We start from the raw sequence: 27,760 nt of genomic DNA on the forward strand, positions 1-27,760 counted from the left end.
TGATTTTCATTCCACTTCTCACGTGTACACCACTTTGTGTTGGTCTTTCACATGTAATTCCAATAAAATTGATTCATGTTTGTGGCTGTAATGTGACAAAATGCAGAAAAGTTCAAGGGGGCCGAATACTTTTGCAAGCCACTGTATATAAGTTAAGCAGAGAGCAAATATACAGATGTACTACGAGCAAAAATGGAAAATAATCCATTCATTGGCGCTGTTTCAAGCAAGAAACTCACTGTCAGAAGTGGGATAATAAGTTCTAATAATAATATACTTTCACTGATTTTCACATTTGTTGTGTAGTTGACCTGATTTTGATCCAACTATAAATCGTCTCGAGTTGTTAAGTTGTTATCTGCTCATTCGTTCATTCATTTTTAATTGTCTGTTTGTCAGAGTAACAGAGCTGAAAGTTATTCAAAGTGCTTTCTCTCTTCTTTGTCTGTGTGTGTGTGTGGTAGAACCATTATGAGGAGCAACCTACATACGATCCAGGCTCGCGTTTTCTCCAAGAACCCACACCTGCGCTACATGTGAGTATACACACACACACACACACACACACACACACACACACACACACACACACACACACACACACACACACACACACACACACACACACACACACACACACACACACACACACACACACACATACGTGTTTTCATGATATATCAGTACCTATGACAAAAATGTGACAAATGGGAACGTGCCTTTCTGAAGGTCCTAGAGGCATGGGAATCACAAAAAAATTTGACCCATGCTTCCAGGAACACGCCCATCTGTTGAGATTTTGGCTAGGGTTAAATTTTGGTCAAACCTGAATTTACTGCTACTTATGAGGACACTGTCAGGTTTATGTGACTTATGAGTACCATAAGGTCACACACACTGATATTTCATGTTTAGGTGAATTGTGAAGCCCATGGATACACACATAATTTTCAAGTATACATGACTTATAAGGACCAGGTAAGGGTAGGGTCTGTATTTTCAGCTTGGCTCCTTTTGAGATTACAATATAATAGGCATGGATGCACAATAGTAATGCTCACCAGTCGGGTAACTTCTGACAGAAATATCAGACATTCATGTGTTAATACAACACAGTAAATCTGAGCTGTATAGAGACTTAAAAAGAGACATAGCTCAAAAATGTGGTCAGTCTACTTTTTAAGTCTTAATATTGTATTGCATTAATTTTGCAGTGAATGTTTATGTGAATAAAAACATGGAACATTTTCTGCCTTTCTTATTTTTTAATTACAAAATGCACCCATAATAAACAGATTTATGGGTATAAACAATGCAATGCAGAGACCTGTAATACTGAAATAACTGAGTGACCTGCAATACTGAAATAACTGAGAGTAACAAACTATCTCCCTTGAGTATTAACTTATGATGGCAAAAACCAGGAGAAAGGACTGAGTAACTTAGTCATTACTAACCCAACAGACAAAGTCAAAAATTAAAAAAAAAATAAAAATGAAAATCAAGTTAATTTTAACTGATGCAGCATTCCTGAACCTGCATTTTGTAATTTTATTTATTCATCTTTCTTTTCAATGCTACGATCCTGTTGTGGATGTAATACTTTATGGCAACCCAGTCTCTGCCTTTCAGAGCTGCCGGCTCTGCTTGGATGCAGGAGTCACATTCCTTTTTGCCAGGTACTTTGCAGCTTGTTATGAAATGAAGTAAGTGCCGCTCAACAGCCTTTACTTCATCATCTGTCCACTTGCACCTTGCCTTCCCAGCTGTCATAAATGGAAACAAAAAATATATATCTTAATGCGAATGTAAGATAAGAGAGAAAATATTCTAGTTTCTAATGTGAATACAAAATGTTCTTAAACCTTGCTTTCTACTGGAGCACTTTAAAGGAGCAATAAGCACAATTCATCATACTTAGGTTGAAGGAATTAAAAATGGCTATGTGAATAATTAGAGGTGTAATTTCATCTGGAGTACAGCATGAAGTCACAATCCCTCTCTCTGTGTTGATCTCCAGCCATAGACTTTGGTTTGGTTTACAGGCAGTGCAAAACAGCACACCTAGCAGTGAAAAGATATTGCTTATTGCTCCTTTAAGGATGCTTGGAATGAACCATTTGAAGTGCTGTGTTCTGCTGGGAATCAAATAAGATGAAATGATTTATGATAAAAGCTCTGAATAGTGTCATGCCTGAAAAGAATAAACATGTCCATTGATAACAAGTATATTCACTTAAAACATTTTGTATATGGGTACCTTTACCCTTTCCTGGTGCAGTGTTGCTGATGTTTTTGCTGTCCAGGGTGGTTGAGGCAGAAGCGCCCTCCATATTGTCCAGGGTGGTTGAGGCAGAAGCGCCCTCCATATTGTCCAGGGTGGTTGAGGCAGAAGCGCCCTCCATGTTGTCCAGGGTGGTTGAGGCAGAAGCGCCCTCCATGTTGTCCAGGGTGGTTGAGGCAGAAGCGCCCTCCATATTGTCCAGGGAAGCTGAGTAAAGTGTGTGGCTTTGGTTCCCAGAATTCTTGGTCCTTGAGCCTTTGAAAAGTAACAGTGAAATATGAGAATTAATGCATTTTTTGTTTGCATTGTAGGCAAAGTCAGCATTGGGCAGTGTGTAATTTTACATTTGATATGAATATTTTACATGTGAACATAATCTACTAATAATACTCATCAATACTCAGGCATCTCCCTAGAAACACATTACTTGCATGCACTACCTCTCAACTTGTGTGCCTAATCTCACAGAAGTGGACCTCCTAATCCTTATATTTAATATTTGCCTTTGTATTGCTTATTTATGCATTTTGCCAGACTTCAATGTATCCAGATCTTTTAGTACCATATTAATGAATGGTGTCTACCATTCTGTCTAATTTATATACTGCTGTCCCTTAAGCCCATCTAACATGACATGAACCTATTAACTGTCTCCAGTCTCATAACTTAAAGATATTATCACACACTGGGCAAGTCAAGATACCTTTGTGTTGTTGAGGGTCAGTGATGGTTTCTCCACTGGAATCATCATCACTTGTAACTGCTTCATCTTGTTGGGGAAAAATAATCAAGACAAAATATTTATATTAGAATCTGCTGAACATTCACAAATGTTATATTCAAAGATAACTATGTTTCAAAAAAAAAAAAGAAAGAAAAAGAATTCACCATCAGGATTGATCACGATGTCATCCAGCCCTTTCCCCTGCAGGTCAGACAGTTTTCCTTTCTCCATTGCAATCAACAGTTTGCTGACTTTTGCAAGCTGCAGGGTACTCTCTGGAAGCCGGTAGAATTCTCGATGGACACGGATGTCGTGTCCGAGAAAGGTGGCAAGTTGATCCATTTCATTTTCTTTTAGATTTAGTACTGTGGACAAAGTGGCAACTTGTTTCCGCAATCTTGTTGAGGTAAGGGCCTCTGGGTACTTTGCACCACATTTATTTGCATACTTGCGAAAGCAGTCAGAGCCTCTGTAATGGGAAAGGACACCTGGGCGTGCAAACAAGTACACATTCTCTGTGTGGACTTGACACTCACTTCTGGCTTTTGCGAGGAGCTCCATTGCAGTGATCATGTCAGGTGTGAGAAGCACAGGTACCATTCTTGATCTTTTACCACGAATCTCAACTCTGTCAAAGTGCTTTGCAAGTTTCCTTTCAAACTCAGTTAGGCCGATCATAATGTCAGGATTCAACTCTGTGCGATTCCGGGATGTAAAAACCTGGAGCTCCATTTTTGAAACTTCTCCTTGCCTTTTTCTGTTAAATAGCACTACCTGCGTCAAAGTCACTTGAGCAAGATTTCCGAAGGTTGTGCTGTTGGGTTTTTCCTCAAGGTCCTTCATGTACATTGCGGACTTAGTAGCAAGAAACTTATGCAGCAGTGACACATCCTGTGTAAATGGCAAAATCTGTGGTTTATTCCATTTGGCTTGTTGAAGTGTGCCCAATGCAGCAGCTGAAATGGACTCTGACCACTTTTTTTCATACAGAGTGGCAAACTGCTTGGCTGACTCTGCAACATCATAGCGATTTGCAATGATGGCTTTACACTGCACAATGCTTGCAACTTTAGCCAAACTGTGTCCCAATTTCAAAGCCAAGGATGGGGTTTTATATGAGTTGCTCTCCTGCTCATAACCAGCAACAGCTCTGACTGCTTGTATGACATGGGGAAAGTTAGTAGGCATAACAAGGTCTTCTGTGCTCTTCAAAGGTGTCATAGCTCTGGCGGTTATCAATAACCTTGCGATCTCTCTCATTTTTTGGCGTATGTAATCATTCCTTTTCTCATTTGGTTTTCTGCCATTGTACAGTGACTCACCAAGGCTAAGAATGTCTCTTTCACTCGTTACTACAAAGGAAATGTCATCCTGATTCATTTCACAAGCAATCTTCCATACAGCTTCATGAACTTGATCAGGTTTCGGTAATTGCAGATGCATCCGTCTTTGCCCAGAGGGAGCTTCCTCATTAAACCTCTGAGGGCACCTTCTCACATGCCTCCAAAGGCAATTTCTTGCATATAGTCCTTGACAAAATTTACAATGACGGTAGTCCTCAGATCCTGTTGCAGTAGTGGGTCTTCGACAAGCAACCATTTCTCCAGCACCAGAAGTTGCCACAGTAGCATTATGGTTAAAGTTTCCCCTCTTCTTAATAGAGCGCAACAAATCTCTTCTTTTGCAGGATCTTTTATCATAACTGAAGGCGCTTGCAACTTCCGGCACATTACCGTGGGCAGATTCAAGGTGCCTTGCCAATTTAGCAATGGCCTTTTTACAATATAGACAGTATTGCTTCTTGTTGTACTTGCTTTGTCTTTCCGTGTTTGGCAAAGGTAGGACTTTTATGGAGCTGTTTTTAGGTGATGTGACCCCTGATGAATCAAAACTGCGGCTTGTTACCGAAGTACTGTGACTGCTACTTCTCAGTGACAAACTAAATGTTGTAGGTTTCTCTGAACTGGTGATCTTCCCACTGTGTCCTGAAGCCGTCTCCAATGCCATGTCATTTAACGTATTTTGGGGAACCACACATTCTGTGATTTTCATGTCCACACTATGGAGACTTGTGTCAGAGGAACTGCCACATGAATCTGGGAAATAGTCTTTATCTTCATAATCCGTACAATCTGAGAATTCATCAGTAGAGATCTGAACGAAAATGGAGAAAAAGCATCTTTGTATTTATTAATAGCTAGAATGTCATTCCCCCTCCAGTAGCAGAACATTCTGCAATCCATGACTTGATGAAAATGCATTCATGTAGTAAATATGCATAATTACATAGCATAAACAATTTGAATGAAGAAGAAAAAGGCAGCTGGCTTACCTGCTCTGAGGTAGCTGTCTGGTGAAAGGTGAGAACTCGAGATTTTTGTCTGGCCTTACATGAAACGTAACAAATTCAATGTTTGTAATTATAATTCATTTGAAAACTAACTCAAAATTATTATGCAATTCAGTATACTGTAAAAAACATTGCTAGTAGGTTAAGAAATGAAAAACAATGCATTGTAACTTAATAGTGAGAATGATTTAACATACATATCACACACTTTGTGTCATGTCATTTTGACATAAAATCTTGGGTGAAAATTCATTTGTGAACCCTGTCAATCATTAATTATATTTGCTGAGATGAAAGGCTGCATTGAGTTCACATATATGTCACAGATACATTAGTGAACATTATTGACAGGAGGATCTGAGTTCCTTATTCTAGATATTATAGAAACTTAACACAGTACAGTTCTGCTACCCAACAATATGAGGACAGTGTAACACACACACTAGAGTTGTTGGTCCAACCATATGAGGACGTATTCTGAAACACACTCATGTTCTTCACAGCTTGAAACAATATGAGGACATGACGACTGAACACATGTAGAGTTCATGTTCCTGACTTCTAACTTGTCCTGCTGTTGTCAATAAAAGCTCTAAACCCAACACTGATGTAAAGCCATCTATTTCCCCAGAAATCCAATCATGTAAACTGATCAGCTTCAGGTTAAATGGACAAAAACATGTGTAAAAGGACAAAAATATTAAATTTAATTGGAATAAAGACCAAATTGATGCTTTAAAGGGAAAGTTTGGACTAACAACTGGTATAGCTAATTTCCTTCTCCTAATGCTAATGTTGATTTTGGGAAACTTTCACTCAAACTGATTGTTTTAATACAATCAAAGTGCATTTCATTTATGCACTAGGCCCAACTGACTCATATACTTGATTCCAAATACAAAAATTTATGCGTAACCTGTTGGAGGAATGAAGTGGATTTGTCACTCACTTCTTGGTCTGTAGGAGGTTGGGACAGGGTCACAACACTTGGTGTCTGCAACAAAAGACAACAATATAATGTCAGAAACATTCTGTACTACAAATGCTGACTAGCTCATTAACTACAGATCATACTTGTTTCAGTGAACATTATTACAGAAGGATCTGACTTCCTTATGCCAGATTCTATAGAAACTTAACACAGTACAGTTCTGCTACCCAACAATATGAGGACAGTGTAACACACACACACTAGAGTTGTTGGTCCAACCATATGAGGACGTATTCTGAAACACACTCATGTTCTTCACAGCTTGAAACAATATGAGGACATGACGACTGAACACATGTAGAGTTCATGTTCCTGACTTCTAACTTGTCCTGCTGTTGTCAATAAAAGCTCTAAACCCAACACTGATGTAAAGCCATCTATTTCCCCAGAAATCCAATCATGTAAACTGATCAGCTTCAGGTTAAATGGACAAAAACATGTGTAAAAGGACAAAAATATTAAATTTAATTGGAATAAAGACCAAATTGATGCTTTAAAGGGAAAGTTTGGACTAACAACTGGTATAGCTAATTTCCTTCTCCTAATGCTAATGTTGATTTTGGGAAACTTTCACTCAAACTGATTGTTTTAATACAATCAAAGTGCATTTCATTTATGCACTAGGCCCAACTGACTCATATACTTGATTCCAAATACAAAAATTTATGCGTAACCTGTTGGAGGAATGAAGTGGATTTGTCACTCACTTCTTGGTCTGTAGGAGGTTGGGACAGGGTCTCAACACTTGGTGTCTGCAACAAAAGACAACAATATAATGTCAGAAACATTCTGTACTACAAATGCTGACTAGCTCATTAACTACAGATCATACTTGTTTCAGTGAACATTATTACAGAAGGATCTGACTTCCTTATGCCAGATTCTATAGAAACTTAACACAGTACAGTTCTGCTACCCAACAATATGAGGACAGTGTAACACACACACTAGAGTTGTTGGTCCAACCATATGAGGACGTATTCTGAAACACACTCATGTTCTTCACAGCTTGAAACAATATGAGGACATGACGACTGAACACATGTAGAGTTCATGTTCCTGACTTCTAACTTGTCCTGCTGTTGTCAATAAAAGCTCTAAACCCAACACTGATGTAAAGCCATCTATTTCCCCAGAAATCCAATCATGTAAACTGATCAGCTTCAGGTTAAATGGACAAAAACATGTGTAAAAGGACAAAAATATTAAATTTAATTGGAATAAAGACCAAATTGATGCTTTAAAGGGAAAGTTTGGACTAACAACTGGTATAGCCAATTTCCTTCTCCTAATGCTAATGTTGATTTTGGGAAACTTTCACTCAAACTGATTGTTTTAATACAATCAAAGTGCATTTCATTTATGCACTAGGCCCAACTGACTCATATACTTGATTCCAAATACAAAAATTTATGCGTAACCTGTTGGAGGAATGAAGTGGATTTGTCACTCACTTCTTGGTCTGTAGGAGGTTGGGACAGGGTCACAACACTTGGTGTCTGCAACAAAAGACAACAATATAATGTCAGAAACATTCTGTACTACAAATGCTGACTAGCTCATTAACTACAGATCATACTTGTTTCAGTGAACATTATTACAGAAGGATCTGACTTCCTTATGCCAGATTCTATAGAAACTTAACACAGTACAGTTCTGCTACCCAACAATATGAGGACAGTGTAACACACACACACTAGAGTTGTTGGTCCAACCATATGAGGACGTATTCTGAAACACACTCATGTTCTTCACAGCTTGAAACAATATGAGGACATGACGACTGAACACATGTAGAGTTCATGTTCCTGACTTCTAACTTGTCCTGCTGTTGTCAATAAAAGCTCTAAACCCAACACTGATGTAAAGCCATCTATTTCCCCAGAAATCCAATCATGTAAACTGATCAGCTTCAGGTTAAATGGACAAAAACATGTGTAAAAGGACAAAAATATTAAATTTAATTGGAATAAAGACCAAATTGATGCTTTAAAGGGAAAGTTTGGACTAACAACTGGTATAGCTAATTTCCTTCTCCTAATGCTAATGTTGATTTTGGGAAACTTTCACTCAAACTGATTGTTTTAATACAATCAAAGTGCATTTCATTTATGCACTAGGCCCAACTGACTCATATACTTGATTCCAAATACAAAAATTTATGCGTAACCTGTTGGAGGAATGAAGTGGATTTGTCACTCACTTCTTGGTCTGTAGGAGGTTGGGACAGGGTCTCAACACTTGGTGTCTGCAACAAAAGACAACAATATAATGTCAGAAACATTCTGTACTACAAATGCTGACTAGCTCATTAACTACAGATCATACTTGTTTCAGTGAACATTATTACAGAAGGATCTGACTTCCTTATGCCAGATTCTATAGAAACTTAACACAGTACAGTTCTGCTACCCAACAATATGAGGACAGTGTAACACACACACTAGAGTTGTTGGTCCAACCATATGAGGACGTATTCTGAAACACACTCATGTTCTTCACAGCTTGAAACAATATGAGGACATGACGACTGAACACATGTAGAGTTCATGTTCCTGACTTCTAACTTGTCCTGCTGTTGTCAATAAAAGCTCTAAACCCAACACTGATGTAAAGCCATCTATTTCCCCAGAAATCCAATCATGTAAACTGATCAGCTTCAGGTTAAATGGACAAAAACATGTGTAAAAGGACAAAAATATTAAATTTAATTGGAATAAAGACCAAATTGATGCTTTAAAGGGAAAGTTTGGACTAACAACTGGTATAGCTAATTTCCTTCTCCTAATGCTAATGTTGATTTTGGGAAACTTTCACTCAAACTGATTGTTTTAATACAATCAAAGTGCATTTCATTTATGCACTAGGCCCAACTGACTCATATACTTGATTCCAAATACAAAAATTTATGCGTAACCTGTTGGAGGAATGAAGTGGATTTGTCACTCACTTCTTGGTCTGTAGGAGGTTGGGACAGGGTCACAACACTTGGTGTCTGCAACAAAAGACAACAATATAATGTCAGAAACATTCTGTACTACAAATGCTGACTAGCTCATTAACTACAGATCATACTTGTTTCAGTGAACATTATTACAGAAGGATCTGACTTCCTTATGCCAGATTCTATAGAAACTTAACACAGTACAGTTCTGCTACCCAACAATATGAGGACAGTGTAACACACACACACTAGAGTTGTTGGTCCAACCATATGAGGACGTATTCTGAAACACACTCATGTTCTTCACAGCTTGAAACAATATGAGGACATGACGACTGAACACATGTAGAGTTCATGTTCCTGACTTCCAACTTGTCCTGCTGTTGTCAATAAAAGCTCTAAACCCAACACTGATGTAAAGCCATCTATTTCCCCAGAAATCCAATCATGTAAACTGATCAGCTTCAGGTTAAATGGACAAAAACATGTGTAAAAGGACAAAAATATTAAATTTAATTGGAATAAAGACCAAATTGATGCTTTAAAGGGAAAGTTTGGACTAACAACTGGTATAGCCAATTTCCTTCTCCTAATGCTAATGTTGATTTTGGGAAACTTTCACTCAAACTGATTGTTTTAATACAATCAAAGTGCATTTCATTTATGCACTAGGCCCAACTGACTCATATACTTGATTCCAAATACAAAAATTTATGCGTAACCTGTTGGAGGAATGAAGTGGATTTGTCACTCACTTCTTGGTCTGTAGGAGGTTGGGACAGGGTCTCAACACTTGGTGTCTGCAACAAAAGACAACAATATAATGTCAGAAACATTCTGTACTACAAATGCTGACTAGCTCATTAACTACAGATCATACTTGTTTCAGTGAACATTATTACAGAAGGATCTGACTTCCTTATGCCAGATTCTATAGAAACTTAACACAGTACAGTTCTGCTACCCAACAATATGAGGACAGTGTAACACACACACACTAGAGTTGTTGGTCCAACCATATGAGGACGTATTCTGAAACACACTCATGTTCTTCACAGCTTGAAACAATATGAGGACATGACGACTGAACACATGTAGAGTTCATGTTCCTGACTTCTAACTTGTCCTGCTGTTGTCAATAAAAGCTCTAAACCCAACACTGATGTAAAGCCATCTATTTCCCCAGAAATCCAATCATGTAAACTGATCAGCTTCAGGTTAAATGGACAAAAACATGTGTAAAAGGACAAAAATATTACATTTAATTGGAATAAAGACCAAATTGATGCTTTAAAACCCTCGGAGGGTTTAAGTCAAAATAGGGATCCTTTGGATTTTTGATTCTCAATATATCAATCATTTTAAAGACTAGTTGCATGAAACTTGGCCATGAGGTGCATTTTAGGATTATTTTTAAAATTCAATGATCCCCTCTATGGTGTGGTATATAGCAAAGGAGATTCACATAAGTGTTACCTCCTGTGTTCCTCGTACCATTTTGGGTCCCATTGACTCCCATTATAATCACATATTTTCGATATACTGTAATCCTGACATGTGATGATGCCTTTCTCGTGAATACCTAATGGATCTAAGCCTCAGCCTTCAAAATAAAGGAAAAATAGGTTTTGGATCAAATGAGCAAAATATTAGGTACAGCACCACCATAGACATTTTCAGTGGTTTTGAATGCAGGACATGGTTATCTTACTATGCAAAATACATGACAATAAAACAGCTCATCACCATAAAATAGTCTTGATGTAGTGGAACTGATATAACAGAGTGGTGTGAATGTGATTGAGAATATATTTATACTGTGTGTCGGTCGCAAACAAAACAGCCTATAGAGCCGCCTTCTTGAAGTGAACAACGGCAGCCTGCTCCGTTTTTTGTTTTTTTTCCCTTCTCTGAACCTCTGTCAGTGTTATGTTGCTCCACTTTGCACACACTGGCTCTGAGCAAGTGAGTGGAGGGGTGCAAAAGCAGCCACGTGTTTGCAGAGCAGAGGGGGGAGGGGTGCAAAAACAGCCACCTGTTTGCAGAGCAGAGGGGGGAGGGGCAGTTGTTACTCTCTCAGTGGCAAGTCAGCAGAGCTGGGGGAGAGACAGAGAGAGATCCTTTTCTATCTTCTTGGATTCAAGTGCACATTTGAAGTCTGTGAGAATAGTTTGCAGCCTTGTCTTGCGAGTCATTTCTGCACAGACGCCACGAAATGCACAGATGCGCGTACGGACAACACAAAGCGCACGGTCAATTTCGGGGAGGCTCTTGCTGAGAAAGAGCAGCAGTGCTCATCGTGCAAACAGCACATTATTATCGTAACTGCTGCAAAGATATATATATTCTGAAACACACTCATGTTCTTCACAGCTTGAAACAATATGAGGACATGACGACTGAACACATGTAGAGTTCATGTTCCTGACTTCTAACTTGTCCTGCTGTTGGCAATAAAAGCTCTAAACCCAACACTGATGTAAAGCCATCTATTTCCCCAGAAATCCAATCATGTAAACTGATCAGCTTCAGGTTAAATGGACAAAAACATGTGTAAAAGGACAAAAATATTAAATTTAATTGGAATAAAGACCAAATTGATGCTTTAAAACCCTCGGAGGGTTTAAGTCAAAATAGGGACCCTTTGGATTTTTGATTCTCAATATATCAATCATTTTAAAGACTAGTTGCATGAAACTTGGCCATGAGGTGCATTTTAGGATTATTTTTAAAATTCAATGATCCCCTCTATGGTGTGGTATATAGCAAAGGAGATTCACATAAGTGTTACCTCCTGTGTTCCTCGTACCATTTTGGGTCCCATTGACTCCCATTATAATCACATATTTTCGATATACTGTAATCCTGACATGTGATGATGCCTTTCTCGTGAATACCTAATGGATCTAAGCCTCAGCCTTCAAAATAAAGGAAAAATAGGTTTTGGATCAAATGAGCAAAATATTAGGTACAGCACCACCATAGACATTTTCAGTGGTTTTGAATGCAGGACATGGTTATCTTACTATGCAAAATACATGACAATAAAACAGCTCACCACCATAAAATAGTCTTGATGTAGTGGAACTGATATAACAGAGTGGTGTGAATGTGATTGAGAATATATTTATACTGTGTGTCGGTCGCAAACAAAACAGCCTATAGAGCCGCCTTCGTGAAGTGAACAACGGCAGCCTGCTCCGTTTTTTGTTTTTTTTCCCTTCTCTGAACCTCTGTCAGTGTTATGTTGCTCCACTTTGCACACACTGGCTCTGAGCAAGTGAGTGGAGGGGTGCAAAAGCAGCCATGTGTTTGCAGAGCAGAGGGGGGAGGGGTGCAAAAACAGCCACCTGTTTGCAGAGCAGAGGGGGGAGGGGCAGTTGTTACTCTCTCAGTGGCAAGTCAGCAGAGCTGGGGGAGAGACAGAGAGAGATCCTTTTCTATCTTCTTGGATTCAAGTGCACATTTGAAGTCTGTGAGAATAGTTTGCAGCCTTGTCTTGCGAGTCATTTCTGCACAGACGCCACGAAATGCACAGATGCGCGTACGGACAACACAAAGCGCACGGTCAATTTCGGGGAGGCTCTTGCTGAGAAAGAGCAGCAGTGCTCATCGTGCAAACAGCACATTATTATCGTAACTGCTGCAAAGATATATATATTCTGAAACACACTCATGTTCTTCACAGCTTGAAACAATATGAGGACATGACGACTGAACACATGTAGAGTTCATGTTCCTGACTTCTAACTTGTCCTGCTGTTGTCAATAAAAGCTCTAAACCCAACACTGATGTAAAGCCATCTATTTCCCCAGAAATCTAATCATGTAAACTGATCAGCTTCAGGTTAAATGGACAAAAACATCTGTAAAAGGACAAAAATATCAAATTTTGTCAATAAAACCCTGCACTGATCTACTCTGGTCTTCATAACTAGAATAATATCTATCTTTTCATCTACTAATATTTAACATTCCCTGTACTGCACAATCTATGAAGAGGATTTACTTACCAGAGCTCGCCATGGCCACATAGATTCTCCATAGTCATAGGTGATTTCACTCTCCGCTTGGATATTTTCAATAGCAAACAAGCAGAGATGAGGTTTATCCTGGACTGCCAGCTGTTTCATCTTGCAGTTTGGGTACTTGTGGTCATCATTAACCAGCCGGCCAAGTGAGTCGTCTTCACGGGAGGCATCAATGCTAAAAGTGAAGAAAAGAACATATGTTTTGTTCACTAAAAACATAATGTTGTAAAGAACAACTGATATTGTATATGCCTTTACTTACCACCATGTGCTATTTTTCCATTTAAAATCAAATAGGAAAGCAGTTTGCTTTTCTGTGTACTTTTTCTGCCGCTTGTCCCGTTCATGTTCTGAGATAAGCTCCCCACGGTACTCGACCACAAAGGATCCCTTTTCAATTGGTTCAGAGGCAAATACACCACGTCCTAATACAAGATGTTCAATAAGTAGCGTTAAGTAATACAATCCAAATCAGGTTTACTGCAGCTGATCAGCCACTGACAAAACATATGCAGAACAAACAATCACAAAATGTTTTAATTGTGAGGGGAACATCTAGATCAGGGGTGCCCAATCCCGGTCCTCGAGAGCTACTGTCCTGCAGCTTTTAGATGCATCCTTGTTCCCACACACCTGAATCAAATGAATGGCTTGTTATCAGGCCTTTGCCAAACATGATGGCATGCTGAAGAGATCAAACCATTTGATTCAGGTGTGTGGGAACAAGGATGCATCTAAAAGCTGCAGGACGGTAGCTCTCGAGGACCGGGATTGGGCACCCCTGATCTAGATGCTTACGTTCAGGGCTGCAACAAATGAGTTGATACAATAAATAAATGCTAATAATAAAAAAAACAATTATTAAAATAGTTGGCAACAAATTTCAAATACATGAAAATATAAAACATTTTTTAATCTAGATGATAGATAGATAGCTAGCTAGCTTTGGGAGGTTCCCTCAGGGAAACTGAAGCAATTGTTATATATTTGTCACGGTCCGGGGCAGCGGCCGTGTGGAGAGTGGAAGGAGGACCCAAAACGCAGCACTTATTCAGGTGTGAGGGTGATTTATTGATAATATCAAACACAAAGTGGAGATGGCAAACAGAACTAAGGACGAAACTAAACTGGGATAAACTACACAGAGGAGTGGGAAACCTGAACATGAAGGGAGAACAGCAGGGAGAGCACGCAGAGGATTACACCAGGTATGAACACAGACGACGCGACGAGGAACAGAGGCAAACACACACTATAAATACACAGAGAGACACTGGGAAGTCACACACAGGTGGGAGACACAGCTGGACCTGATTAACCTGATGAGACAGGGGAACACTAACACCAGGGACCAACAGAGGGAGCACAAACCCAGAACCCAGTGTCTAAAATCCCAAACACAAACCATCCCAAAACAGCCATGAATAATAATGAAAGTAATAACAATAAAGAACATAAACACAAAGTCACCGAGTCATGGTCGCAGGGCCATGACAATATTATTAAATATTATAATAAACATTAGTTGCAGCTCTGGTAATATTCATGCAGTAGCCATAAGGAACAACATATAACATACCTTTATAGTCATTGATCCATTGGGCCTTTAAACAAGTCTTGTCACTTCCAGATAAAATAAAGTGAGCAGCCTCTGCTTCAGGACGAAGTCTGAGTCTTCTTTTTGACATGTTCTTCACTCTCAATCTGCTCAACCTGTACACATCTTCATGAGAAAATGACGAAAAGTCAGCAAGACAAAACCAACCAGTACTTTCTTTACATGGTATTTTAAATAGTATTTTTCTGCCTTAAATCACAATGCATTTGCTAATCAGACTAATATACCAGTGCAAACACTTTGCAAATGTAATGTGACATTAAAATTACCTTCACGAATAATTTTAACATGCCAATACACGGACAAATACTGTAAACTGTGCACTTTACTACCATTACTGAAACACTAATGTCATTGATTTGTGCTAAACAGGAAAACATTAATATTATCATTTAAATCCCAGAAAACATATCTTGAAATAAAATGCGTGTTGCAGTAGCCTACACTTAAAAAGAGCTTAGACTGACTGTCTCTGCAGTTGCAGATGCAGAGAGGGCCGCAGGCCCTTTAACTCCAGTGGAAATTTAAAAACAATTAAATTTAACTTCTAATATCTGTTGCTGAAGATAAAGCTAAAGTATATTTATTACCATTTATCATCATGCACCATTTTAACTTTATTCAAATCGATTGTGTGTTGTTTCCATTCCATTTAGCTAACATTAATTAGCTTGTTAAACATACAACTTTACCTCGAAGCGTGCGTGAAATCATGGATATCAAAGGTAAATACATACGTCAAGATAAATCTCTCCTGAGTGCTGAAGGTCCCGGATGTGCCGTTCACGCAGAGCTCCGGCGAGTTTGTATCTTGCCGTGACCAGCAGCTCTTTGGTTGAGGCTTTCGAACAATCAGATGCATCTTTACTCACTTGTTGACCAATCAGAGACGTCGTTCTATGCTCCACTGACGAAATGCTGCATCCTCTCACCAGCCACGGTCTCTCCTCGTCCATTTAACAACAAAAACACAGCAACACGTGCTGTATTTGAGGTAGGAACACTTGAGAACTGTCACAATGTTTTGCAAACTGCTGTTACAGTTAATTTCGTTCCGTTAATTTGTTTGGTTCCTATTCTGAAGTAACACTTAATACACATGGGGTTAGCTTGCTGGTCTAGTTTAAGTTAGCATGGGCATGCTGTTCACTGATAGAGTAAGGCCAAAATTGTCCTGATATTGTCAGTGTGTTATCATAAACATGTCCTAATTTGTCATGAAAAGAAGAGCAGCACCCCTAGACCCCCAAGTGAAAATACAGATAATAGATAAGCAATTTAAGAAAATAAGTATAATGTATATAATAAATGATTTTACTGTCACTTTCCTGGGTCTGTTGACCCAGCGTTTTAAGTTTTAGTTTGTTTGGATGTCGATGTTTGTTTATAAGTTCTTTAGGTTTGCTAAGTTCATTTGTTTATTAGATTACCCTTGTGATGTCTGTTTTATTGGGAAAGTCCTTGTCCTATATGCAATGAGTCTAGTTTTGTTTCCCCTTGTCCCAGCTGTTCCTCATCCCCTCATTATCTCTCTGTGTACTTACAGTGGCTTGCAAAAGTATTCGTCCCTCTTTTCCACATTTTGTCACATTACTGCCACAAACACAAATTGTCATGGTCCTGGGTCGGTGACCTAGCGCTTTTAGTTTATTATCATTTTCTAGTTTATTATTATGATGATGATTATTATTATTGTTTGAGTTCTATGTCTTATATTTGGTCTGCCTCTGAGTCTGTGTCTCTGTCTATGGTGTCACCCCGTCTGTTTGTGAATCTGTCTGTTTAGTTCTGTGTCTTGTTTGGTTCCCCGTGTCTGAGTTTCCTGTTTTATTGTGAAGGTCTCTGTCTGATGTGAGTGTGTTCACTTTACGTTTCCCCTGTCCCGTCAGCTCTGATTCCTCCCAGCCGTATTGCCCTCCTGTCTCTCATCCCCTGATTACTGGTGTGTGTATTTAAGCCCTGTGTGTTCTCCTGCCTGTTGCCGGTTTGTCTGTGTTCCTCCGTGTCAGTCTGTGTTACTCGGTGTCCTGCTGGTCGTCGTCTCGGCCTCTCAGCCCTTTGTCGTATGCTCCCAGGTCTGTTATTTTAGTTCTTCCCAGTTTAGGTGTCTTCAGTTATTTGTCATGCCCCACTGCTTGTTTGCCACTACACCTTGTAAATAAACTTCACTAGCATTTTCATCCACTGCTTGCATCTCGGGTCCTCCTTCCTCCACACCACACGGCTCGCCTTCCCAGCCGTGACACAAATCAATTTTAATGGAATCCAATTGCAGCAAAAGGTGGTTCTACAAAGTATTGACTCAGGGGGCTGAATAATTGCGCACACCCCACTTTTCAGTTATTTATTTGTAAAAAATGTTTGGAATCATGTATGATTTTCGTTCCACTTCTCACGTGTGCACCACTTTGTGTTGGTCTTTCACGTGGAATTCCAATAAAATTGATTCATGTTTGTGGCTGTAATGTGACAAAATGTGGGAAAGTTAAAGGGGGCCGAATACTTTTGCAAGCCACTGTAAGTCCTGTCCTAATTTGTTCAGTGTCAGGTCATCTGTTGTCTTTGGTGCCACGTTTCCATGTTCCAGGTATCTTTGTATCCATGTCAGGTTTCATGGTTTTTTTGTTTTTTGTTTTTTTAATAAAAAATATTTTCCCCAGGTTAGGTTATTGTTTATCTTCACCTCTGCCTTCTGTTTTGTAATCTTTTAATTAAATTAAATTTTATTTATATAGCGCCAAATCACAACAACAATCGCCTGAAGGCGCTTTATATTGTACAGTAGATTGCACAATAATAGATACAGAGGAAAAACCCAACAATCATAGGACCACCTATGAGCAAGCGCTTTGGCGACAGTGGGAAGGAAAAACTCCCTTTTAACAGGAAGAAACCTCTGGCAGAACCAGGCTCAGGGAGCGGCGGGCATCTGCTGTGACTAGTTGGGGTGAGAAAAGGAAGACAGGACAAAGACATGCTGTGGATTAATAACAAGTATGATTCAGTGCAGAGAGGTCTATTAACACACAGTGAGTGAGAAAGGTGACTGGAAAGGAAAAAACTCAGTGCTTCATGGGAATCCCCTGGCAGCCTACATCTACTGCAGCACAACTAAGGGAGGATCCAGGGTCATCTGATCCAGCCCTAACTATATGCTTTAGCAAAAAGGAAAGTTTGAAGCCTAATCTTAAAAGTAGAGATTAATAAACGGCTTGCTTTCTGTTAATATTCAAATTTTCTTTCACGTTCCTTTGTGTCTGCGTTTTGGTTCCACTCCTCAAATTCATACATATGTCTAACCGTTTTTCCCCACTCGGCGACACACCCGTCGGGGGTCAAACTCTGGTAATTCTGTTCTCAGACATGTGAAGCTAGAGACACCGGCAACCATAGTCAATTGTCTTCCAGGGGCCAGAGCAGGCGACATTGAAGGAAATTTAAAACTGCTGGCTAAGGGTAAACGTAAATTCAGTAAAATCATAATTCACGTCGGCAGTAATGACACCCGGTTACGCCAATCGGAGGTCACTAAAATCAATATTGAATCGGTGTGTAACTTTGCCAAAACAATGTCGGACTCTGTAGTTTTCTCTGGTCCCCTCCCCAATCAGACCAGGAGTGACATGTTTAGCCGCATGTTCTCCTTAAATTGCTGGCTGTCTGAGTGGTGTCCCAGAAACGATGTGGGCTTCATAGATAATTGGCAAACCTTCTGAAGGAAACCTGGTCTTGTAAGGAGAGACGGCATCCATCCCACTTTGGATGGAGCAGCTCTCATTTCTAGAAATATGGACAAATTAATTAAACCCCCCATAATATGACTATCCAGAGTTGGGACCAGGAAGCAGAGTTGCAGTCTTACACGCCTCTCTGCAGCTTCTCTTCTCCTGTTACCCCCCCCCAAAAAAAAACATCTCCTTTGAGACTGTGTCAGCTCCCAAACAGACGAAAAACAAAATAAAAACCAGCAACAAACAACTTAAACATAAACAATTACAAAGAAAGAACAATCGATTTGCCTTACAGAAACCTGGTTGTAGCAGGATGATTATGTTAGTTTAAATGAATCAACACCCCCGAGTCATTCTAACTACCAGAAACCTCGAAGCACAGGCCGAGGGGGCGGTGTGGCAGCAATTTTTCACACCAGCCTATTAATTAATGAAAGACCAAGACAGACTTTTAATTCATTTGAAAGCCTGATGCTTAACATTGTCCACCCCAGCTGAAAAATTTTAGAAACCAGTCTTATTTGTTATCATCTATTGTCCACCTGGGCCTTACACAGAGTTTCTCTCTGATTTCTCAGACTTTTTATCTGATTTAGTGCTCAGCTCAAATAAAATAATTATTGTTGGTGATTTTAACATCCATGTAGATGCTAAGAATGACAGCCTCAACATGGCATTTAATCTGTTATTAGACTCAATTGGCTTCTCTCAAAATGTAAAAGAACCCACCCACCACTTTAATCACACTCTAGATCTTGTTTTTAACATATGGCATAGAAACTGAACATTTAACAGTGTTTCCTGAAAACCCTCTCCTGTCTGATCATTTCCTGATAACATTTACATTTACAATAATTGATTACACAGCAGTGGAGAGTAGACTTTATCACAGATGTCTTTCTGAAAGCGCTGTAACTATGTTTAAGAATGTAATCCACCCACTGTTATCATCTTCAATGACCTGTACCAACACAGAGCAGAGCAGCTATCTGAACGCTACCCCAACAGAGGTCAATTATCTTGTTAATAATAATTTTACCTCCTCACTACATATGACTCTGGATACTGTAGCTCCTGTGAAAACTAAGGTCTCAGATCAGAAGTACCTGACTCTGTGGTATAATTCTCAAACACGTAGCCTAAAGCAGATGACTCGTAAGCTGGAGAGGAAATGGCGTGTCACAAATTTAGAGGATCATCATAATTGGAGAAATATTTTGCTGATTTATAAGAAAGCCCCCCCAAAGCCAGAACATCTTACTATTCATCACTGATTGAAGAAAATAAGAACAACCCCAGGTTTCTCTTCAGCACTGTAGCCAGGCTGACAAACAATCAGAGCACTTTTGAGCCAACCATCGTTAACTAGTAATGACTTCATGAACTTCTTCACAAATAAAATTCTTATCATTAGAGAAAAAATTACCAATAATCATCCCACAGATGTAATATTATCTACAGCTACTTTTAGTACCGTTGATGTTAAGTTACTCTTTTTCTCCAATTGATCTTTCTGAGTTAACTTCTATAATTATTTCCTCCAAACCTCCGTGTCTTTTAGACCCCATTCCTACAAAACTGCTCAAAGAAGTCCTGCCATTAATTAATGCTTCAATCTTAAATATGATCAACCTATCTCTAATAATCGGCTATGTACCACAGGCCTTCAAGCTGGCTGTAGTTAAACCTTTACTCAAAAAGCCATCTCTAGACCCAGCAGTCTTAGCTAATTATAGGCCAATCTCCAACCTTCCTTTCATATCAAAAATCCTTGAAAGAGTAGTTGTCAAACAGCTAACAGATCATCTGCAGAGGAATGGTTTATTTGAAGAGTTTCAGTCAGGTTTCAGAGCTTATCACAGCACAGAAACAGCTTTAGTGAAGGTTACAAATGATCTTCTTATGGCCTCTGACAGTGGACTCATCTCTGTGCTTGTCCTGCTAGGCCTTAGTGCAGCGTTCGATACTGTTGACCATAATATCCTATTAGAGCGATTAGAGCATGCTGTAGGTATTACAGGTACTGCACTCCAGTGGTTTGTATCATATCTATCTAATAGACTACAATTTGTTCATGTAAATGGAGAGTCCTCTTCACCCACTAAGGTCAATTATGGAGTTCCACAGGGTTCAGTGCTAGGACCAATTCTGTTTACATTATACATGCTTCCCCTAGGCAGTATCATTAGAAGACATAGCATACATTTACACTGCTATGCAGATGACACGCAGCTCTGTCCATGAAGCCAGATAACACACACCAATTAGTTAAAGTGCAGGAATGTCTTAAAGACATAAAGACCTGGATGGCCGCTAACTTTCTGCTTCTTAATTCAGATCAAACTGAGGTTATTGTACTCGGCCCTGAAAATCTTAGAAATATGGTATCTAAGCAGATTCTTACCCTGGATGGCATTACCTTGGCCTCCAGTTATACTGTGAGGAACCTTGGAGTCATTTTTGACCAAGACATGTCCTTCAATGCACATATTAAACAAATATGTAAGCCTGCTTTCTTTCATTTGTGCAACATCTCTAAAGTTAGAAATATCCTGTCTCTTAGTGACGCTGAAAAACTAGTTCATGCATTTATTACTTCCAGGCTGGACTACTGTAATTCATTATTATCAGAATGTCCTAAAAACTCCCTGAAAAGCCTTCAGCTAATCCAAAATGCTGCAGCAAGAGTACTGACAGGGACTAGAAAGAGAGAGCAGATTTCTCCTGTTTTGGCTTCCCTTCATTGGCTTCCTGTTAAATCCAGAATTAAATTCAAAATTCTACTCCTCACATACAAGGTCTTAAATAACCAGGCCCCATCTTATCTTAATGACCTTGTAGTACCATATCACCCTATTAGAGCACTTCGCTCTCACTCTGCAGGCCTACTTGTTGTTCCTAGAGTATTTAAAAGTAGAATGGGAGGCAGAGCCTTCAGTTTTCAGGCCCCTTTTCTGTGGAACCAGCTTCCAGTTTGGATTTGGGAGACAGACACTATCTCTACTTTCAAGATTAGGCTTAAAACGTTCCTTTTAGCTGAAGCATATAGTTAGGGCTGGACCAGGTGACCATGAATCCTCCCTTAGTTATGCTGCAATAGACGTAGGCAGCCGGGGATTCCCATGATGCATTGAGTTTTTCCTTTCCAGTCACCTTTATAACTCAGTATGTGTTAATAGACCTCTCTGCATTGAATCATATCTGTTATTAACCTCTGTCTCTCTTCCACAGCATGTCTTTCATCCTGTTTTCCTTCTCTCACCCCAACCAGTCGCAACAGATGGCCGCCCCTCCCTGAGCCTGGTTCTGCCAGAGGTTTCTTCCTGTTAAAAGGGAGTTTTTCATTTCCACTGTTGCCAAAGCGCTTGCTCATAGGGGGTCATACAGTATGATTGTTGGGTTTTTCTCTGTACCTATGAAGCGCCTTGAGGCGACTTTTTTTGTGATTTGGTGCTATATAAATAAAATTGAATTGAAATTGAATTGTACTTCTGTATACTGTGACATTTACAGTTGCTTAGTTAATTAAGTGACTTAATTACTCACTTTTATTTACTAATTGAATTACTAAATGAAGCTGGAATTGTGCATTCTGCAGTTTTTAATAGTGTGTTATTAGTTTTTAAAGAAACAATATGCATTTTATACCATATTGTAAAAAGTATAAGGTAAGTTGAATTTAAAATATAATTAATAAAGTGTTGACTTTTTTCATCAATTCTTGTAGATACACAGAGTCGAGACTGAGCCTGATGATCATACTGAATCAGATGACAGCGGCAGGAATCTCCAAGTTCAACTGCGGATTGCAGATGCAATTATATTAATTCAGATTAATATAAACTCTTCAAGGGTCAAAATCTGCACACACATCATTCTGCATAGTGAAGGTCAGACAATTTGTGCATTGATCTTGAGAAGTAAGACTCATTAATTAATAGTAATATAATTAGACAAATGTTGAAACTTTGTATTTCGATACATTTTGTCAACAACAAAAGAAACCAAGCTGTGCAGGCACTGATAACTGAACCTAAAGACCTTCATTTTTGTCAAGATTTGCCTGATTTAACTGTTGTTACCCTTGTTTAGAGTTCACCTTAATATGTATAAAAATGTGAAAAGATTTTGATGTGTGTTAGAATGATTGTTTAATTGGCAAGGTTTGAACGAACAATTTTCAGAAGCCTCAAAATTCATCTGTTACTATTCCACGAATGTTTCAAATAAATTTCACCTCCATTTCAACATTGAATACGACTGTGGACATAAGAGCTAAAAGGTGCTGTCCACGCATGTGTCCGCTAAGCCCCAGAAGGGTATAACCTGGGTCAAATGTGTTATTGTGTCTGACACACCTACAATATGAGGACTCGCAGAGTGACGTCACTGAAAGTGTGTTTAAAGTGTGTTAAGTTCCAAAACTGGCCAGTAGGCGGTGAAACTGAAAGTGAGCAAAAACGCTAAACACACTTAAACACACTTTTTCATAAAATTGTGATGTTTCAGGACTTCCGAGATTTTTGGTTTGGGAGCATGTTGGGAGCCTCTAGAACACTTTAGAAGGCTCAGAAAAATGAGGACCTCAAAAATGTCCTCATTTTTCTGAGCGTCCTCATTTTGTGAGTGTGTTATCATAAAATTGTCCTAAGATGTCATGAAAACAAGTACACACACACACACACACACACACACACACACACACAAAAACTTGATTGATAATACTGATACTGAAACACTTACCGTTTTTGGGCACATACAAACCCTTTGTCCTGTCCATGCTGCACCCTGCACATATCGACTGTCTCTTTAACACAGTAACACAGGACACTTTTGAATTGGACTGATAAAAAAAACCTAATAAACTAGTAGCAGAGTGTATTAATGGAAATAAACATTGTGTCCCTTTAAAGTTTTTTTAGTGTTTACAAGCAGGGAACTCTATTAAAACTGAAGCACAATTAGTGGTTTGGTGAGCAGAACAGACAGAACTTAGACTGACACATGAAACAACCACACACTCAGTATTGTGTCACAGACAGAGTGAATGACTGACCGCAACAACACCTGTCATTTCACATCTGTCACTTCTGAAAATAGCACATACTAATCACCAGTGCTTGTGTTTAGTATTGTACTCAGATAAGATTTCACTACAGTCACTACAGATATGCATTACTGTAATATATGCAGTCATCCATGGATCCATGAGTATAGGGAGTGTTGCACTGATTCCACTACCCATAAACTCCCATCACAGATTCAGATGTAGATCACATGTAGATACATTAATATTACAGCTGTCCTTATTTATGTCTCAGGAGCTTGGAAAGAAAGCAACTGGACTTTTTAAAGTTTTGTGAAGATGTTTCACCTCTCATCCAAGAGGCTGCTTCAGTTCTAAAATCAAATGGTTTAAGGAGTGGCTGTTTGGTTTCGCCAAGGAATTGCATGCTGTGTGGACAAATGTTTGTGCATGTCGGAGGCATTTCCCATTTTTGTTGTGATCAGTGTTAAGGTCATTACTCAAAAAAGTAATCTATTGCACATTACTCGTTACAGTAATTATTACTCTCCAAAGAAAGTAATTTGTTACATATTACATTACTTTCTTGTTCCTTTGTAAAATGACCTGAAACATATTTACCATTTTATAATATAAACCTACAGACTATCGTCCCACATACCAACACAAATCCCTATACTATGAAGACACATACTCTTTCTCTTAGTATTTACGCATGAACACAAAGCTGACAGCCACAGCGATTCTACTTTAGAAACATGAACAGTTAGAAAGACAGACTGTTTAACCCCTTGTTATTTGTTGAAGGTCAGGGTCAGACTGCTGGGCTGAGGTCAGCATTCACTCGGCTTTAATATCAGTCTGGGTTCTTGGCTAGCTGGATGCAGTTTGCACTTTACCATCACACACTTATGTTCTTGAGCAATATAAATTAGTGTGTGTGTGTGTGTGTGTGTGTGTGTGTTAAGAAGGTTGAAGATAAATCTGTAGTCCCACCATCCTCAGAGTGCATGACATGCAACACAATGGTCGTTAGTACAAACAGAAATTTGAGAATGGTAGAATATTAGTCTTATATGATCAGTTGTAGTGATTATGACACTGTGGTAGTGTGTGCAGTACTGTGAGTGAAATACTTTTTTTTTTCTAATTTCATGTAATTTTTATGCTCTAAATTATTTTAAAGCAGGAAATGCTGCCAGTAAGATCTGTGATTACTGGTTTGTATAGAGAAAGGCTGACAGGAATAAGGAGGGTTTTATAAAATGAGACCTGGATTTTTATCATCACTATATTTTCTATTTTTACCTCTATTGTGAATCACTGGGTACAGCAAAATACATCCAAAGATCACATTTCGACTCTTTAATGCTGTTTGTCAAACAGCATTAAAGACTCATCAGAAATTACATAAAAAAATATGTATTTTATATTTCTTGCATGCTTTTTCTCTCCCAATCCTGAGTGGAATACTGATGAGGTATTGGATCTCAGCAGCTATGAATAATAAACACTCTTACATCACCAGCTGAAAGAAGAGGAGAGGAACAAATAGAACAAAATCAAAGAATTTGTGACCACAGAAGAGAAAAACAGAGTTTATTGTTTGTGAGCAGTGGGCATTTTGGTTTGTTGTAGCAGGAAATGGACAAGTTGATGACACTTAAAACTGAATCCCATTTAAGAAAGCTAATTGTCATGTGCACTTCATTTACTCTCACAGAATCTGAAATGAAAAGTATTGCTGCACCTAGAACTTTTCTGGAGAAGATGGAGAATTATATTTCTTTTGGTGATTAGAATTAGCTAAAAGCTACAGCTGTCAGATAAATGTACTGGGAATATTCAAGCGCAGTCCTCAACAGCAGGTTTGTCCAATGGATAGCTTGAAATGGTACAAATGTAAGTGGTGAACTGCCAGAGATTGAAAAAAATAAGCTAAGGTTACCTAAAACTGAAAAATAATCTACATTTCAGAATTATACAAAAAAGCTTTTTTCAACGAACACAAAATGGGTCAACAATGTAAAGCTGTTCTGCAGCTATGAAGGTTTATCAAGTCTTGAAAGCTGGTGCTACTAATTCCTACAGGTGTTCCAACTTTTCAGGATTACTTACCACCCCCTCTGTCTGCATAAGGGTTTATGTTGGAACACACTGTTGCAGCATACCCTCATTAGTATCAATGGAACATTATTGTACTGCAGAACAATAGTTCTCTGTGTTGCTACAAAAATGACAAGAAAAAGGCAATTAACAATGAAAGAGAGACAGACCATCATAACACTTATAAATGCAGGTCTTTCCTACAGAGAAATTGCAAAGAAAGTCAAGGTGTCAGTGATTCCAGTTTCCTTCACCATAAAAAGGAAAAGAAACTGAATCAGAGGGTGAGTTTTTGAGAGTTAACAGGTGGCTCAAAGCACAACAGCTTCAAGCACAGCTTAATAGAGGTCGTAGTGAGCAAGTTTCATTGTCAACTGTCAAGAGAAGACTTTGAGCTGCAGGTTTGACAGGATGAGTTGCAGCAAGAAAGCCATTGCTAAGATGTCAGAATAAGACAAAGAGGCTTTTCTGGGCCATTAAACACCATCATTGGACTACTCAAGTCTGGAAGAAGGTATTACGGACTGATGAATCAAAATCTGAAATCTTTGGTTCATCACTCAGGATCTTTGTACGCCGTAGAGTAGACGAAAGGATGGTTCCACAGTGTGTGGCATCAACTGTCCAACATGGAGGAGGAAGTGTGACGGTCTGGGGCTGTTTTGCTGGATCCAGGGTCGTTGACTTGTACAGAGTGAGAGGATCACTGAACCAAAACAGCTACCACAGCATTCTGCAGCGCCATGCAATACCCTCTGATATGCGCCTAATTGATCAGGGGTCATCCTACAGCAAGATAATGACCCAAAACATAAGTCTATGCCAGAACTACCTTAGGAAAAAAAAGAACAAGACAGTCAGTTGAAAACATGGAGTGACCAGCACAGTCTCCAGACTTAAACCCCATCAAACTGGTTTGGGATGAACTGGACAGAAGAGTGAAAGCAAAGCAACCTACAAGTGCCACACAATTATGGGAATTTCTGCAAAAGATATGGGAAGAAATTTCTTAATAATATTTGTTATTACTAATAGTTTTATTAATGTTAATATTGAATATTTATTTCTATTGTAGAAAGAATGCCACGGGTGTGTGCAGCTGTTAAATCTGCCAAAGGTGGTTTAGAATACATTTTGGTCTATAAATTTATTCCACAATTTCTCTTTTTAACTCAAATTGCTTATTTGTACTATGCTTTCATTTCAGAGTGTAATGAAATCTTAAACTGTCTAAATTTCAATTAAAAACTGGAACAATTGGGGTGTTCTAAAACTTTTGACCAGTAGTGTGCATTCAGTGGGCTACATATTCTTCATCACTGCTTGTGGTGTGAGTGGTAGTCTCTTCTTCAAACCGTCAGCTTCGCTTTTCTAATAAATTTTTCTTTCTCTCCTCCAAATTTTTTTGTTCCTCTTTCTGTTTTTTTCCTTCTCTGTGTTTTCTTCCACCCTCTAATTTCTCAGCTGAAAAGGACAAAGCACTATCAGCTGCTTTAATCCTATCACTATACAAAAGTTCAGATGAAAGCAAGAACATACTGCAGAACATCTGATGTGTGTGTGTGTGTGTGTGTGTGTGTGTGTGTGTGTGTGTGTGTGTGTGTGTGTGTGTGTGTGTGTGTGTGTGTGTGTGTGTGTGTGTGTTGCTGTTTTCACAGTTTTCTTATGGAAGCAGATAAATGAGATTCAAACCACTGCAGGGTGATTATTTAAATACCTGTTCTGTGTTCTATCAAAGGAGGTCAGGACAAGTAATCAATTAGTACATTGACCATAAGCTCACTAGTATTTGTTTTCAACTGAGTTCAATTTTATTTATATAGCAGCGAGTCACAACAACAGTTGCTTCAAGGCACTTTATATTTGAAGGTTAAGACACTACAATAATACAAAGAAAACAGACAGAACCCCAAAAGTCATATACCCCCTTTGAGCAAGTGCTTTGGTGACAGAGG

The 27,760-nt window shown here is 38.9% G+C and overlaps 2 protein-coding genes across 45 annotated transcripts in view; one reads left to right on the forward strand and one right to left on the reverse strand.

Moving 5' to 3' along the window:
* LOC146665411 (NT-3 growth factor receptor-like) overlaps window positions 1–27,760 on the forward strand; it is a 110,197-nt gene that overhangs the window by 21,099 nt on the left and 61,338 nt on the right. For all 3 annotated transcript variants that reach the window (XM_085413086.1, XM_085413087.1, XM_085413088.1), the window contains exon 3: window positions 465–536. In XM_085413086.1, coding sequence (XP_085269212.1) covers window positions 465–536 — 72 coding nt within the window. The remainder of the gene's footprint in view (window positions 1–464; window positions 537–27,760) is intronic.
* Window positions 1,294–19,295, reverse strand: LOC146665412 (N-lysine methyltransferase KMT5A-like). Of its 42 annotated transcripts, none has more exons than XM_085413040.1 (15): window positions 15,635–19,295; window positions 14,904–15,047; window positions 13,587–13,749; window positions 13,307–13,499; window positions 10,016–10,093; window positions 9,267–9,344; window positions 8,520–8,597; window positions 7,771–7,848; window positions 7,024–7,101; window positions 6,275–6,352; window positions 5,341–5,394; window positions 3,173–5,162; window positions 2,988–3,053; window positions 2,261–2,539; window positions 1,294–1,766 (listed from the first exon to the last, which is right to left on the reverse strand). In XM_085413040.1, the coding sequence occupies exons 1-15, from the start codon at window positions 15,675–15,677 to the stop codon at window positions 1,552–1,554; spliced, it is 3,615 nt and encodes a 1,204-aa protein (XP_085269166.1). In that variant the 5' UTR covers window positions 15,678–19,295; the 3' UTR covers window positions 1,294–1,551. The 42 variants fall into 42 exon arrangements, with proteins under 42 accessions (XP_085269166.1, XP_085269175.1, XP_085269172.1 ...); XM_085413049.1 differs by having other exon boundaries at window positions 10,049–10,093; window positions 15,635–19,293; XM_085413046.1 differs by having other exon boundaries at window positions 9,300–9,344; window positions 15,635–19,292.

Source organism: Rhamphochromis longiceps, linkage group LG7, assembly GCF_057381845.1.
Source record: "Rhamphochromis longiceps isolate RC_006_pf linkage group LG7, R_longiceps_female_GT1.1, whole genome shotgun sequence".
Taxonomy (NCBI): domain Eukaryota; kingdom Metazoa; phylum Chordata; class Actinopteri; order Cichliformes; family Cichlidae; genus Rhamphochromis; species Rhamphochromis longiceps.

What these genes read in the sequence shown, in the direction of transcription:
- LOC146665412 (XM_085413040.1), bottom strand. Translation starts at nt 15,677, where the DNA reads ATGTATTTACCTTTGATATCCATGATTTCACGCACGCTTCGAG. An exon ending in CCACTTCATTCCTCCAACAG is followed by an intron (nt 9,345 to 10,015) that starts GTTACGCATAAA and finishes CTTTTGTTGCAG; the next exon opens with ACACCAAGTGTTGTGACCCT. An exon ending in CATCGTGATCAATCCTGATG is followed by an intron (nt 3,054 to 3,172) that starts GTGAATTCTTTT and finishes TTCCCCAACAAG; the next exon opens with ATGAAGCAGTTACAAGTGAT.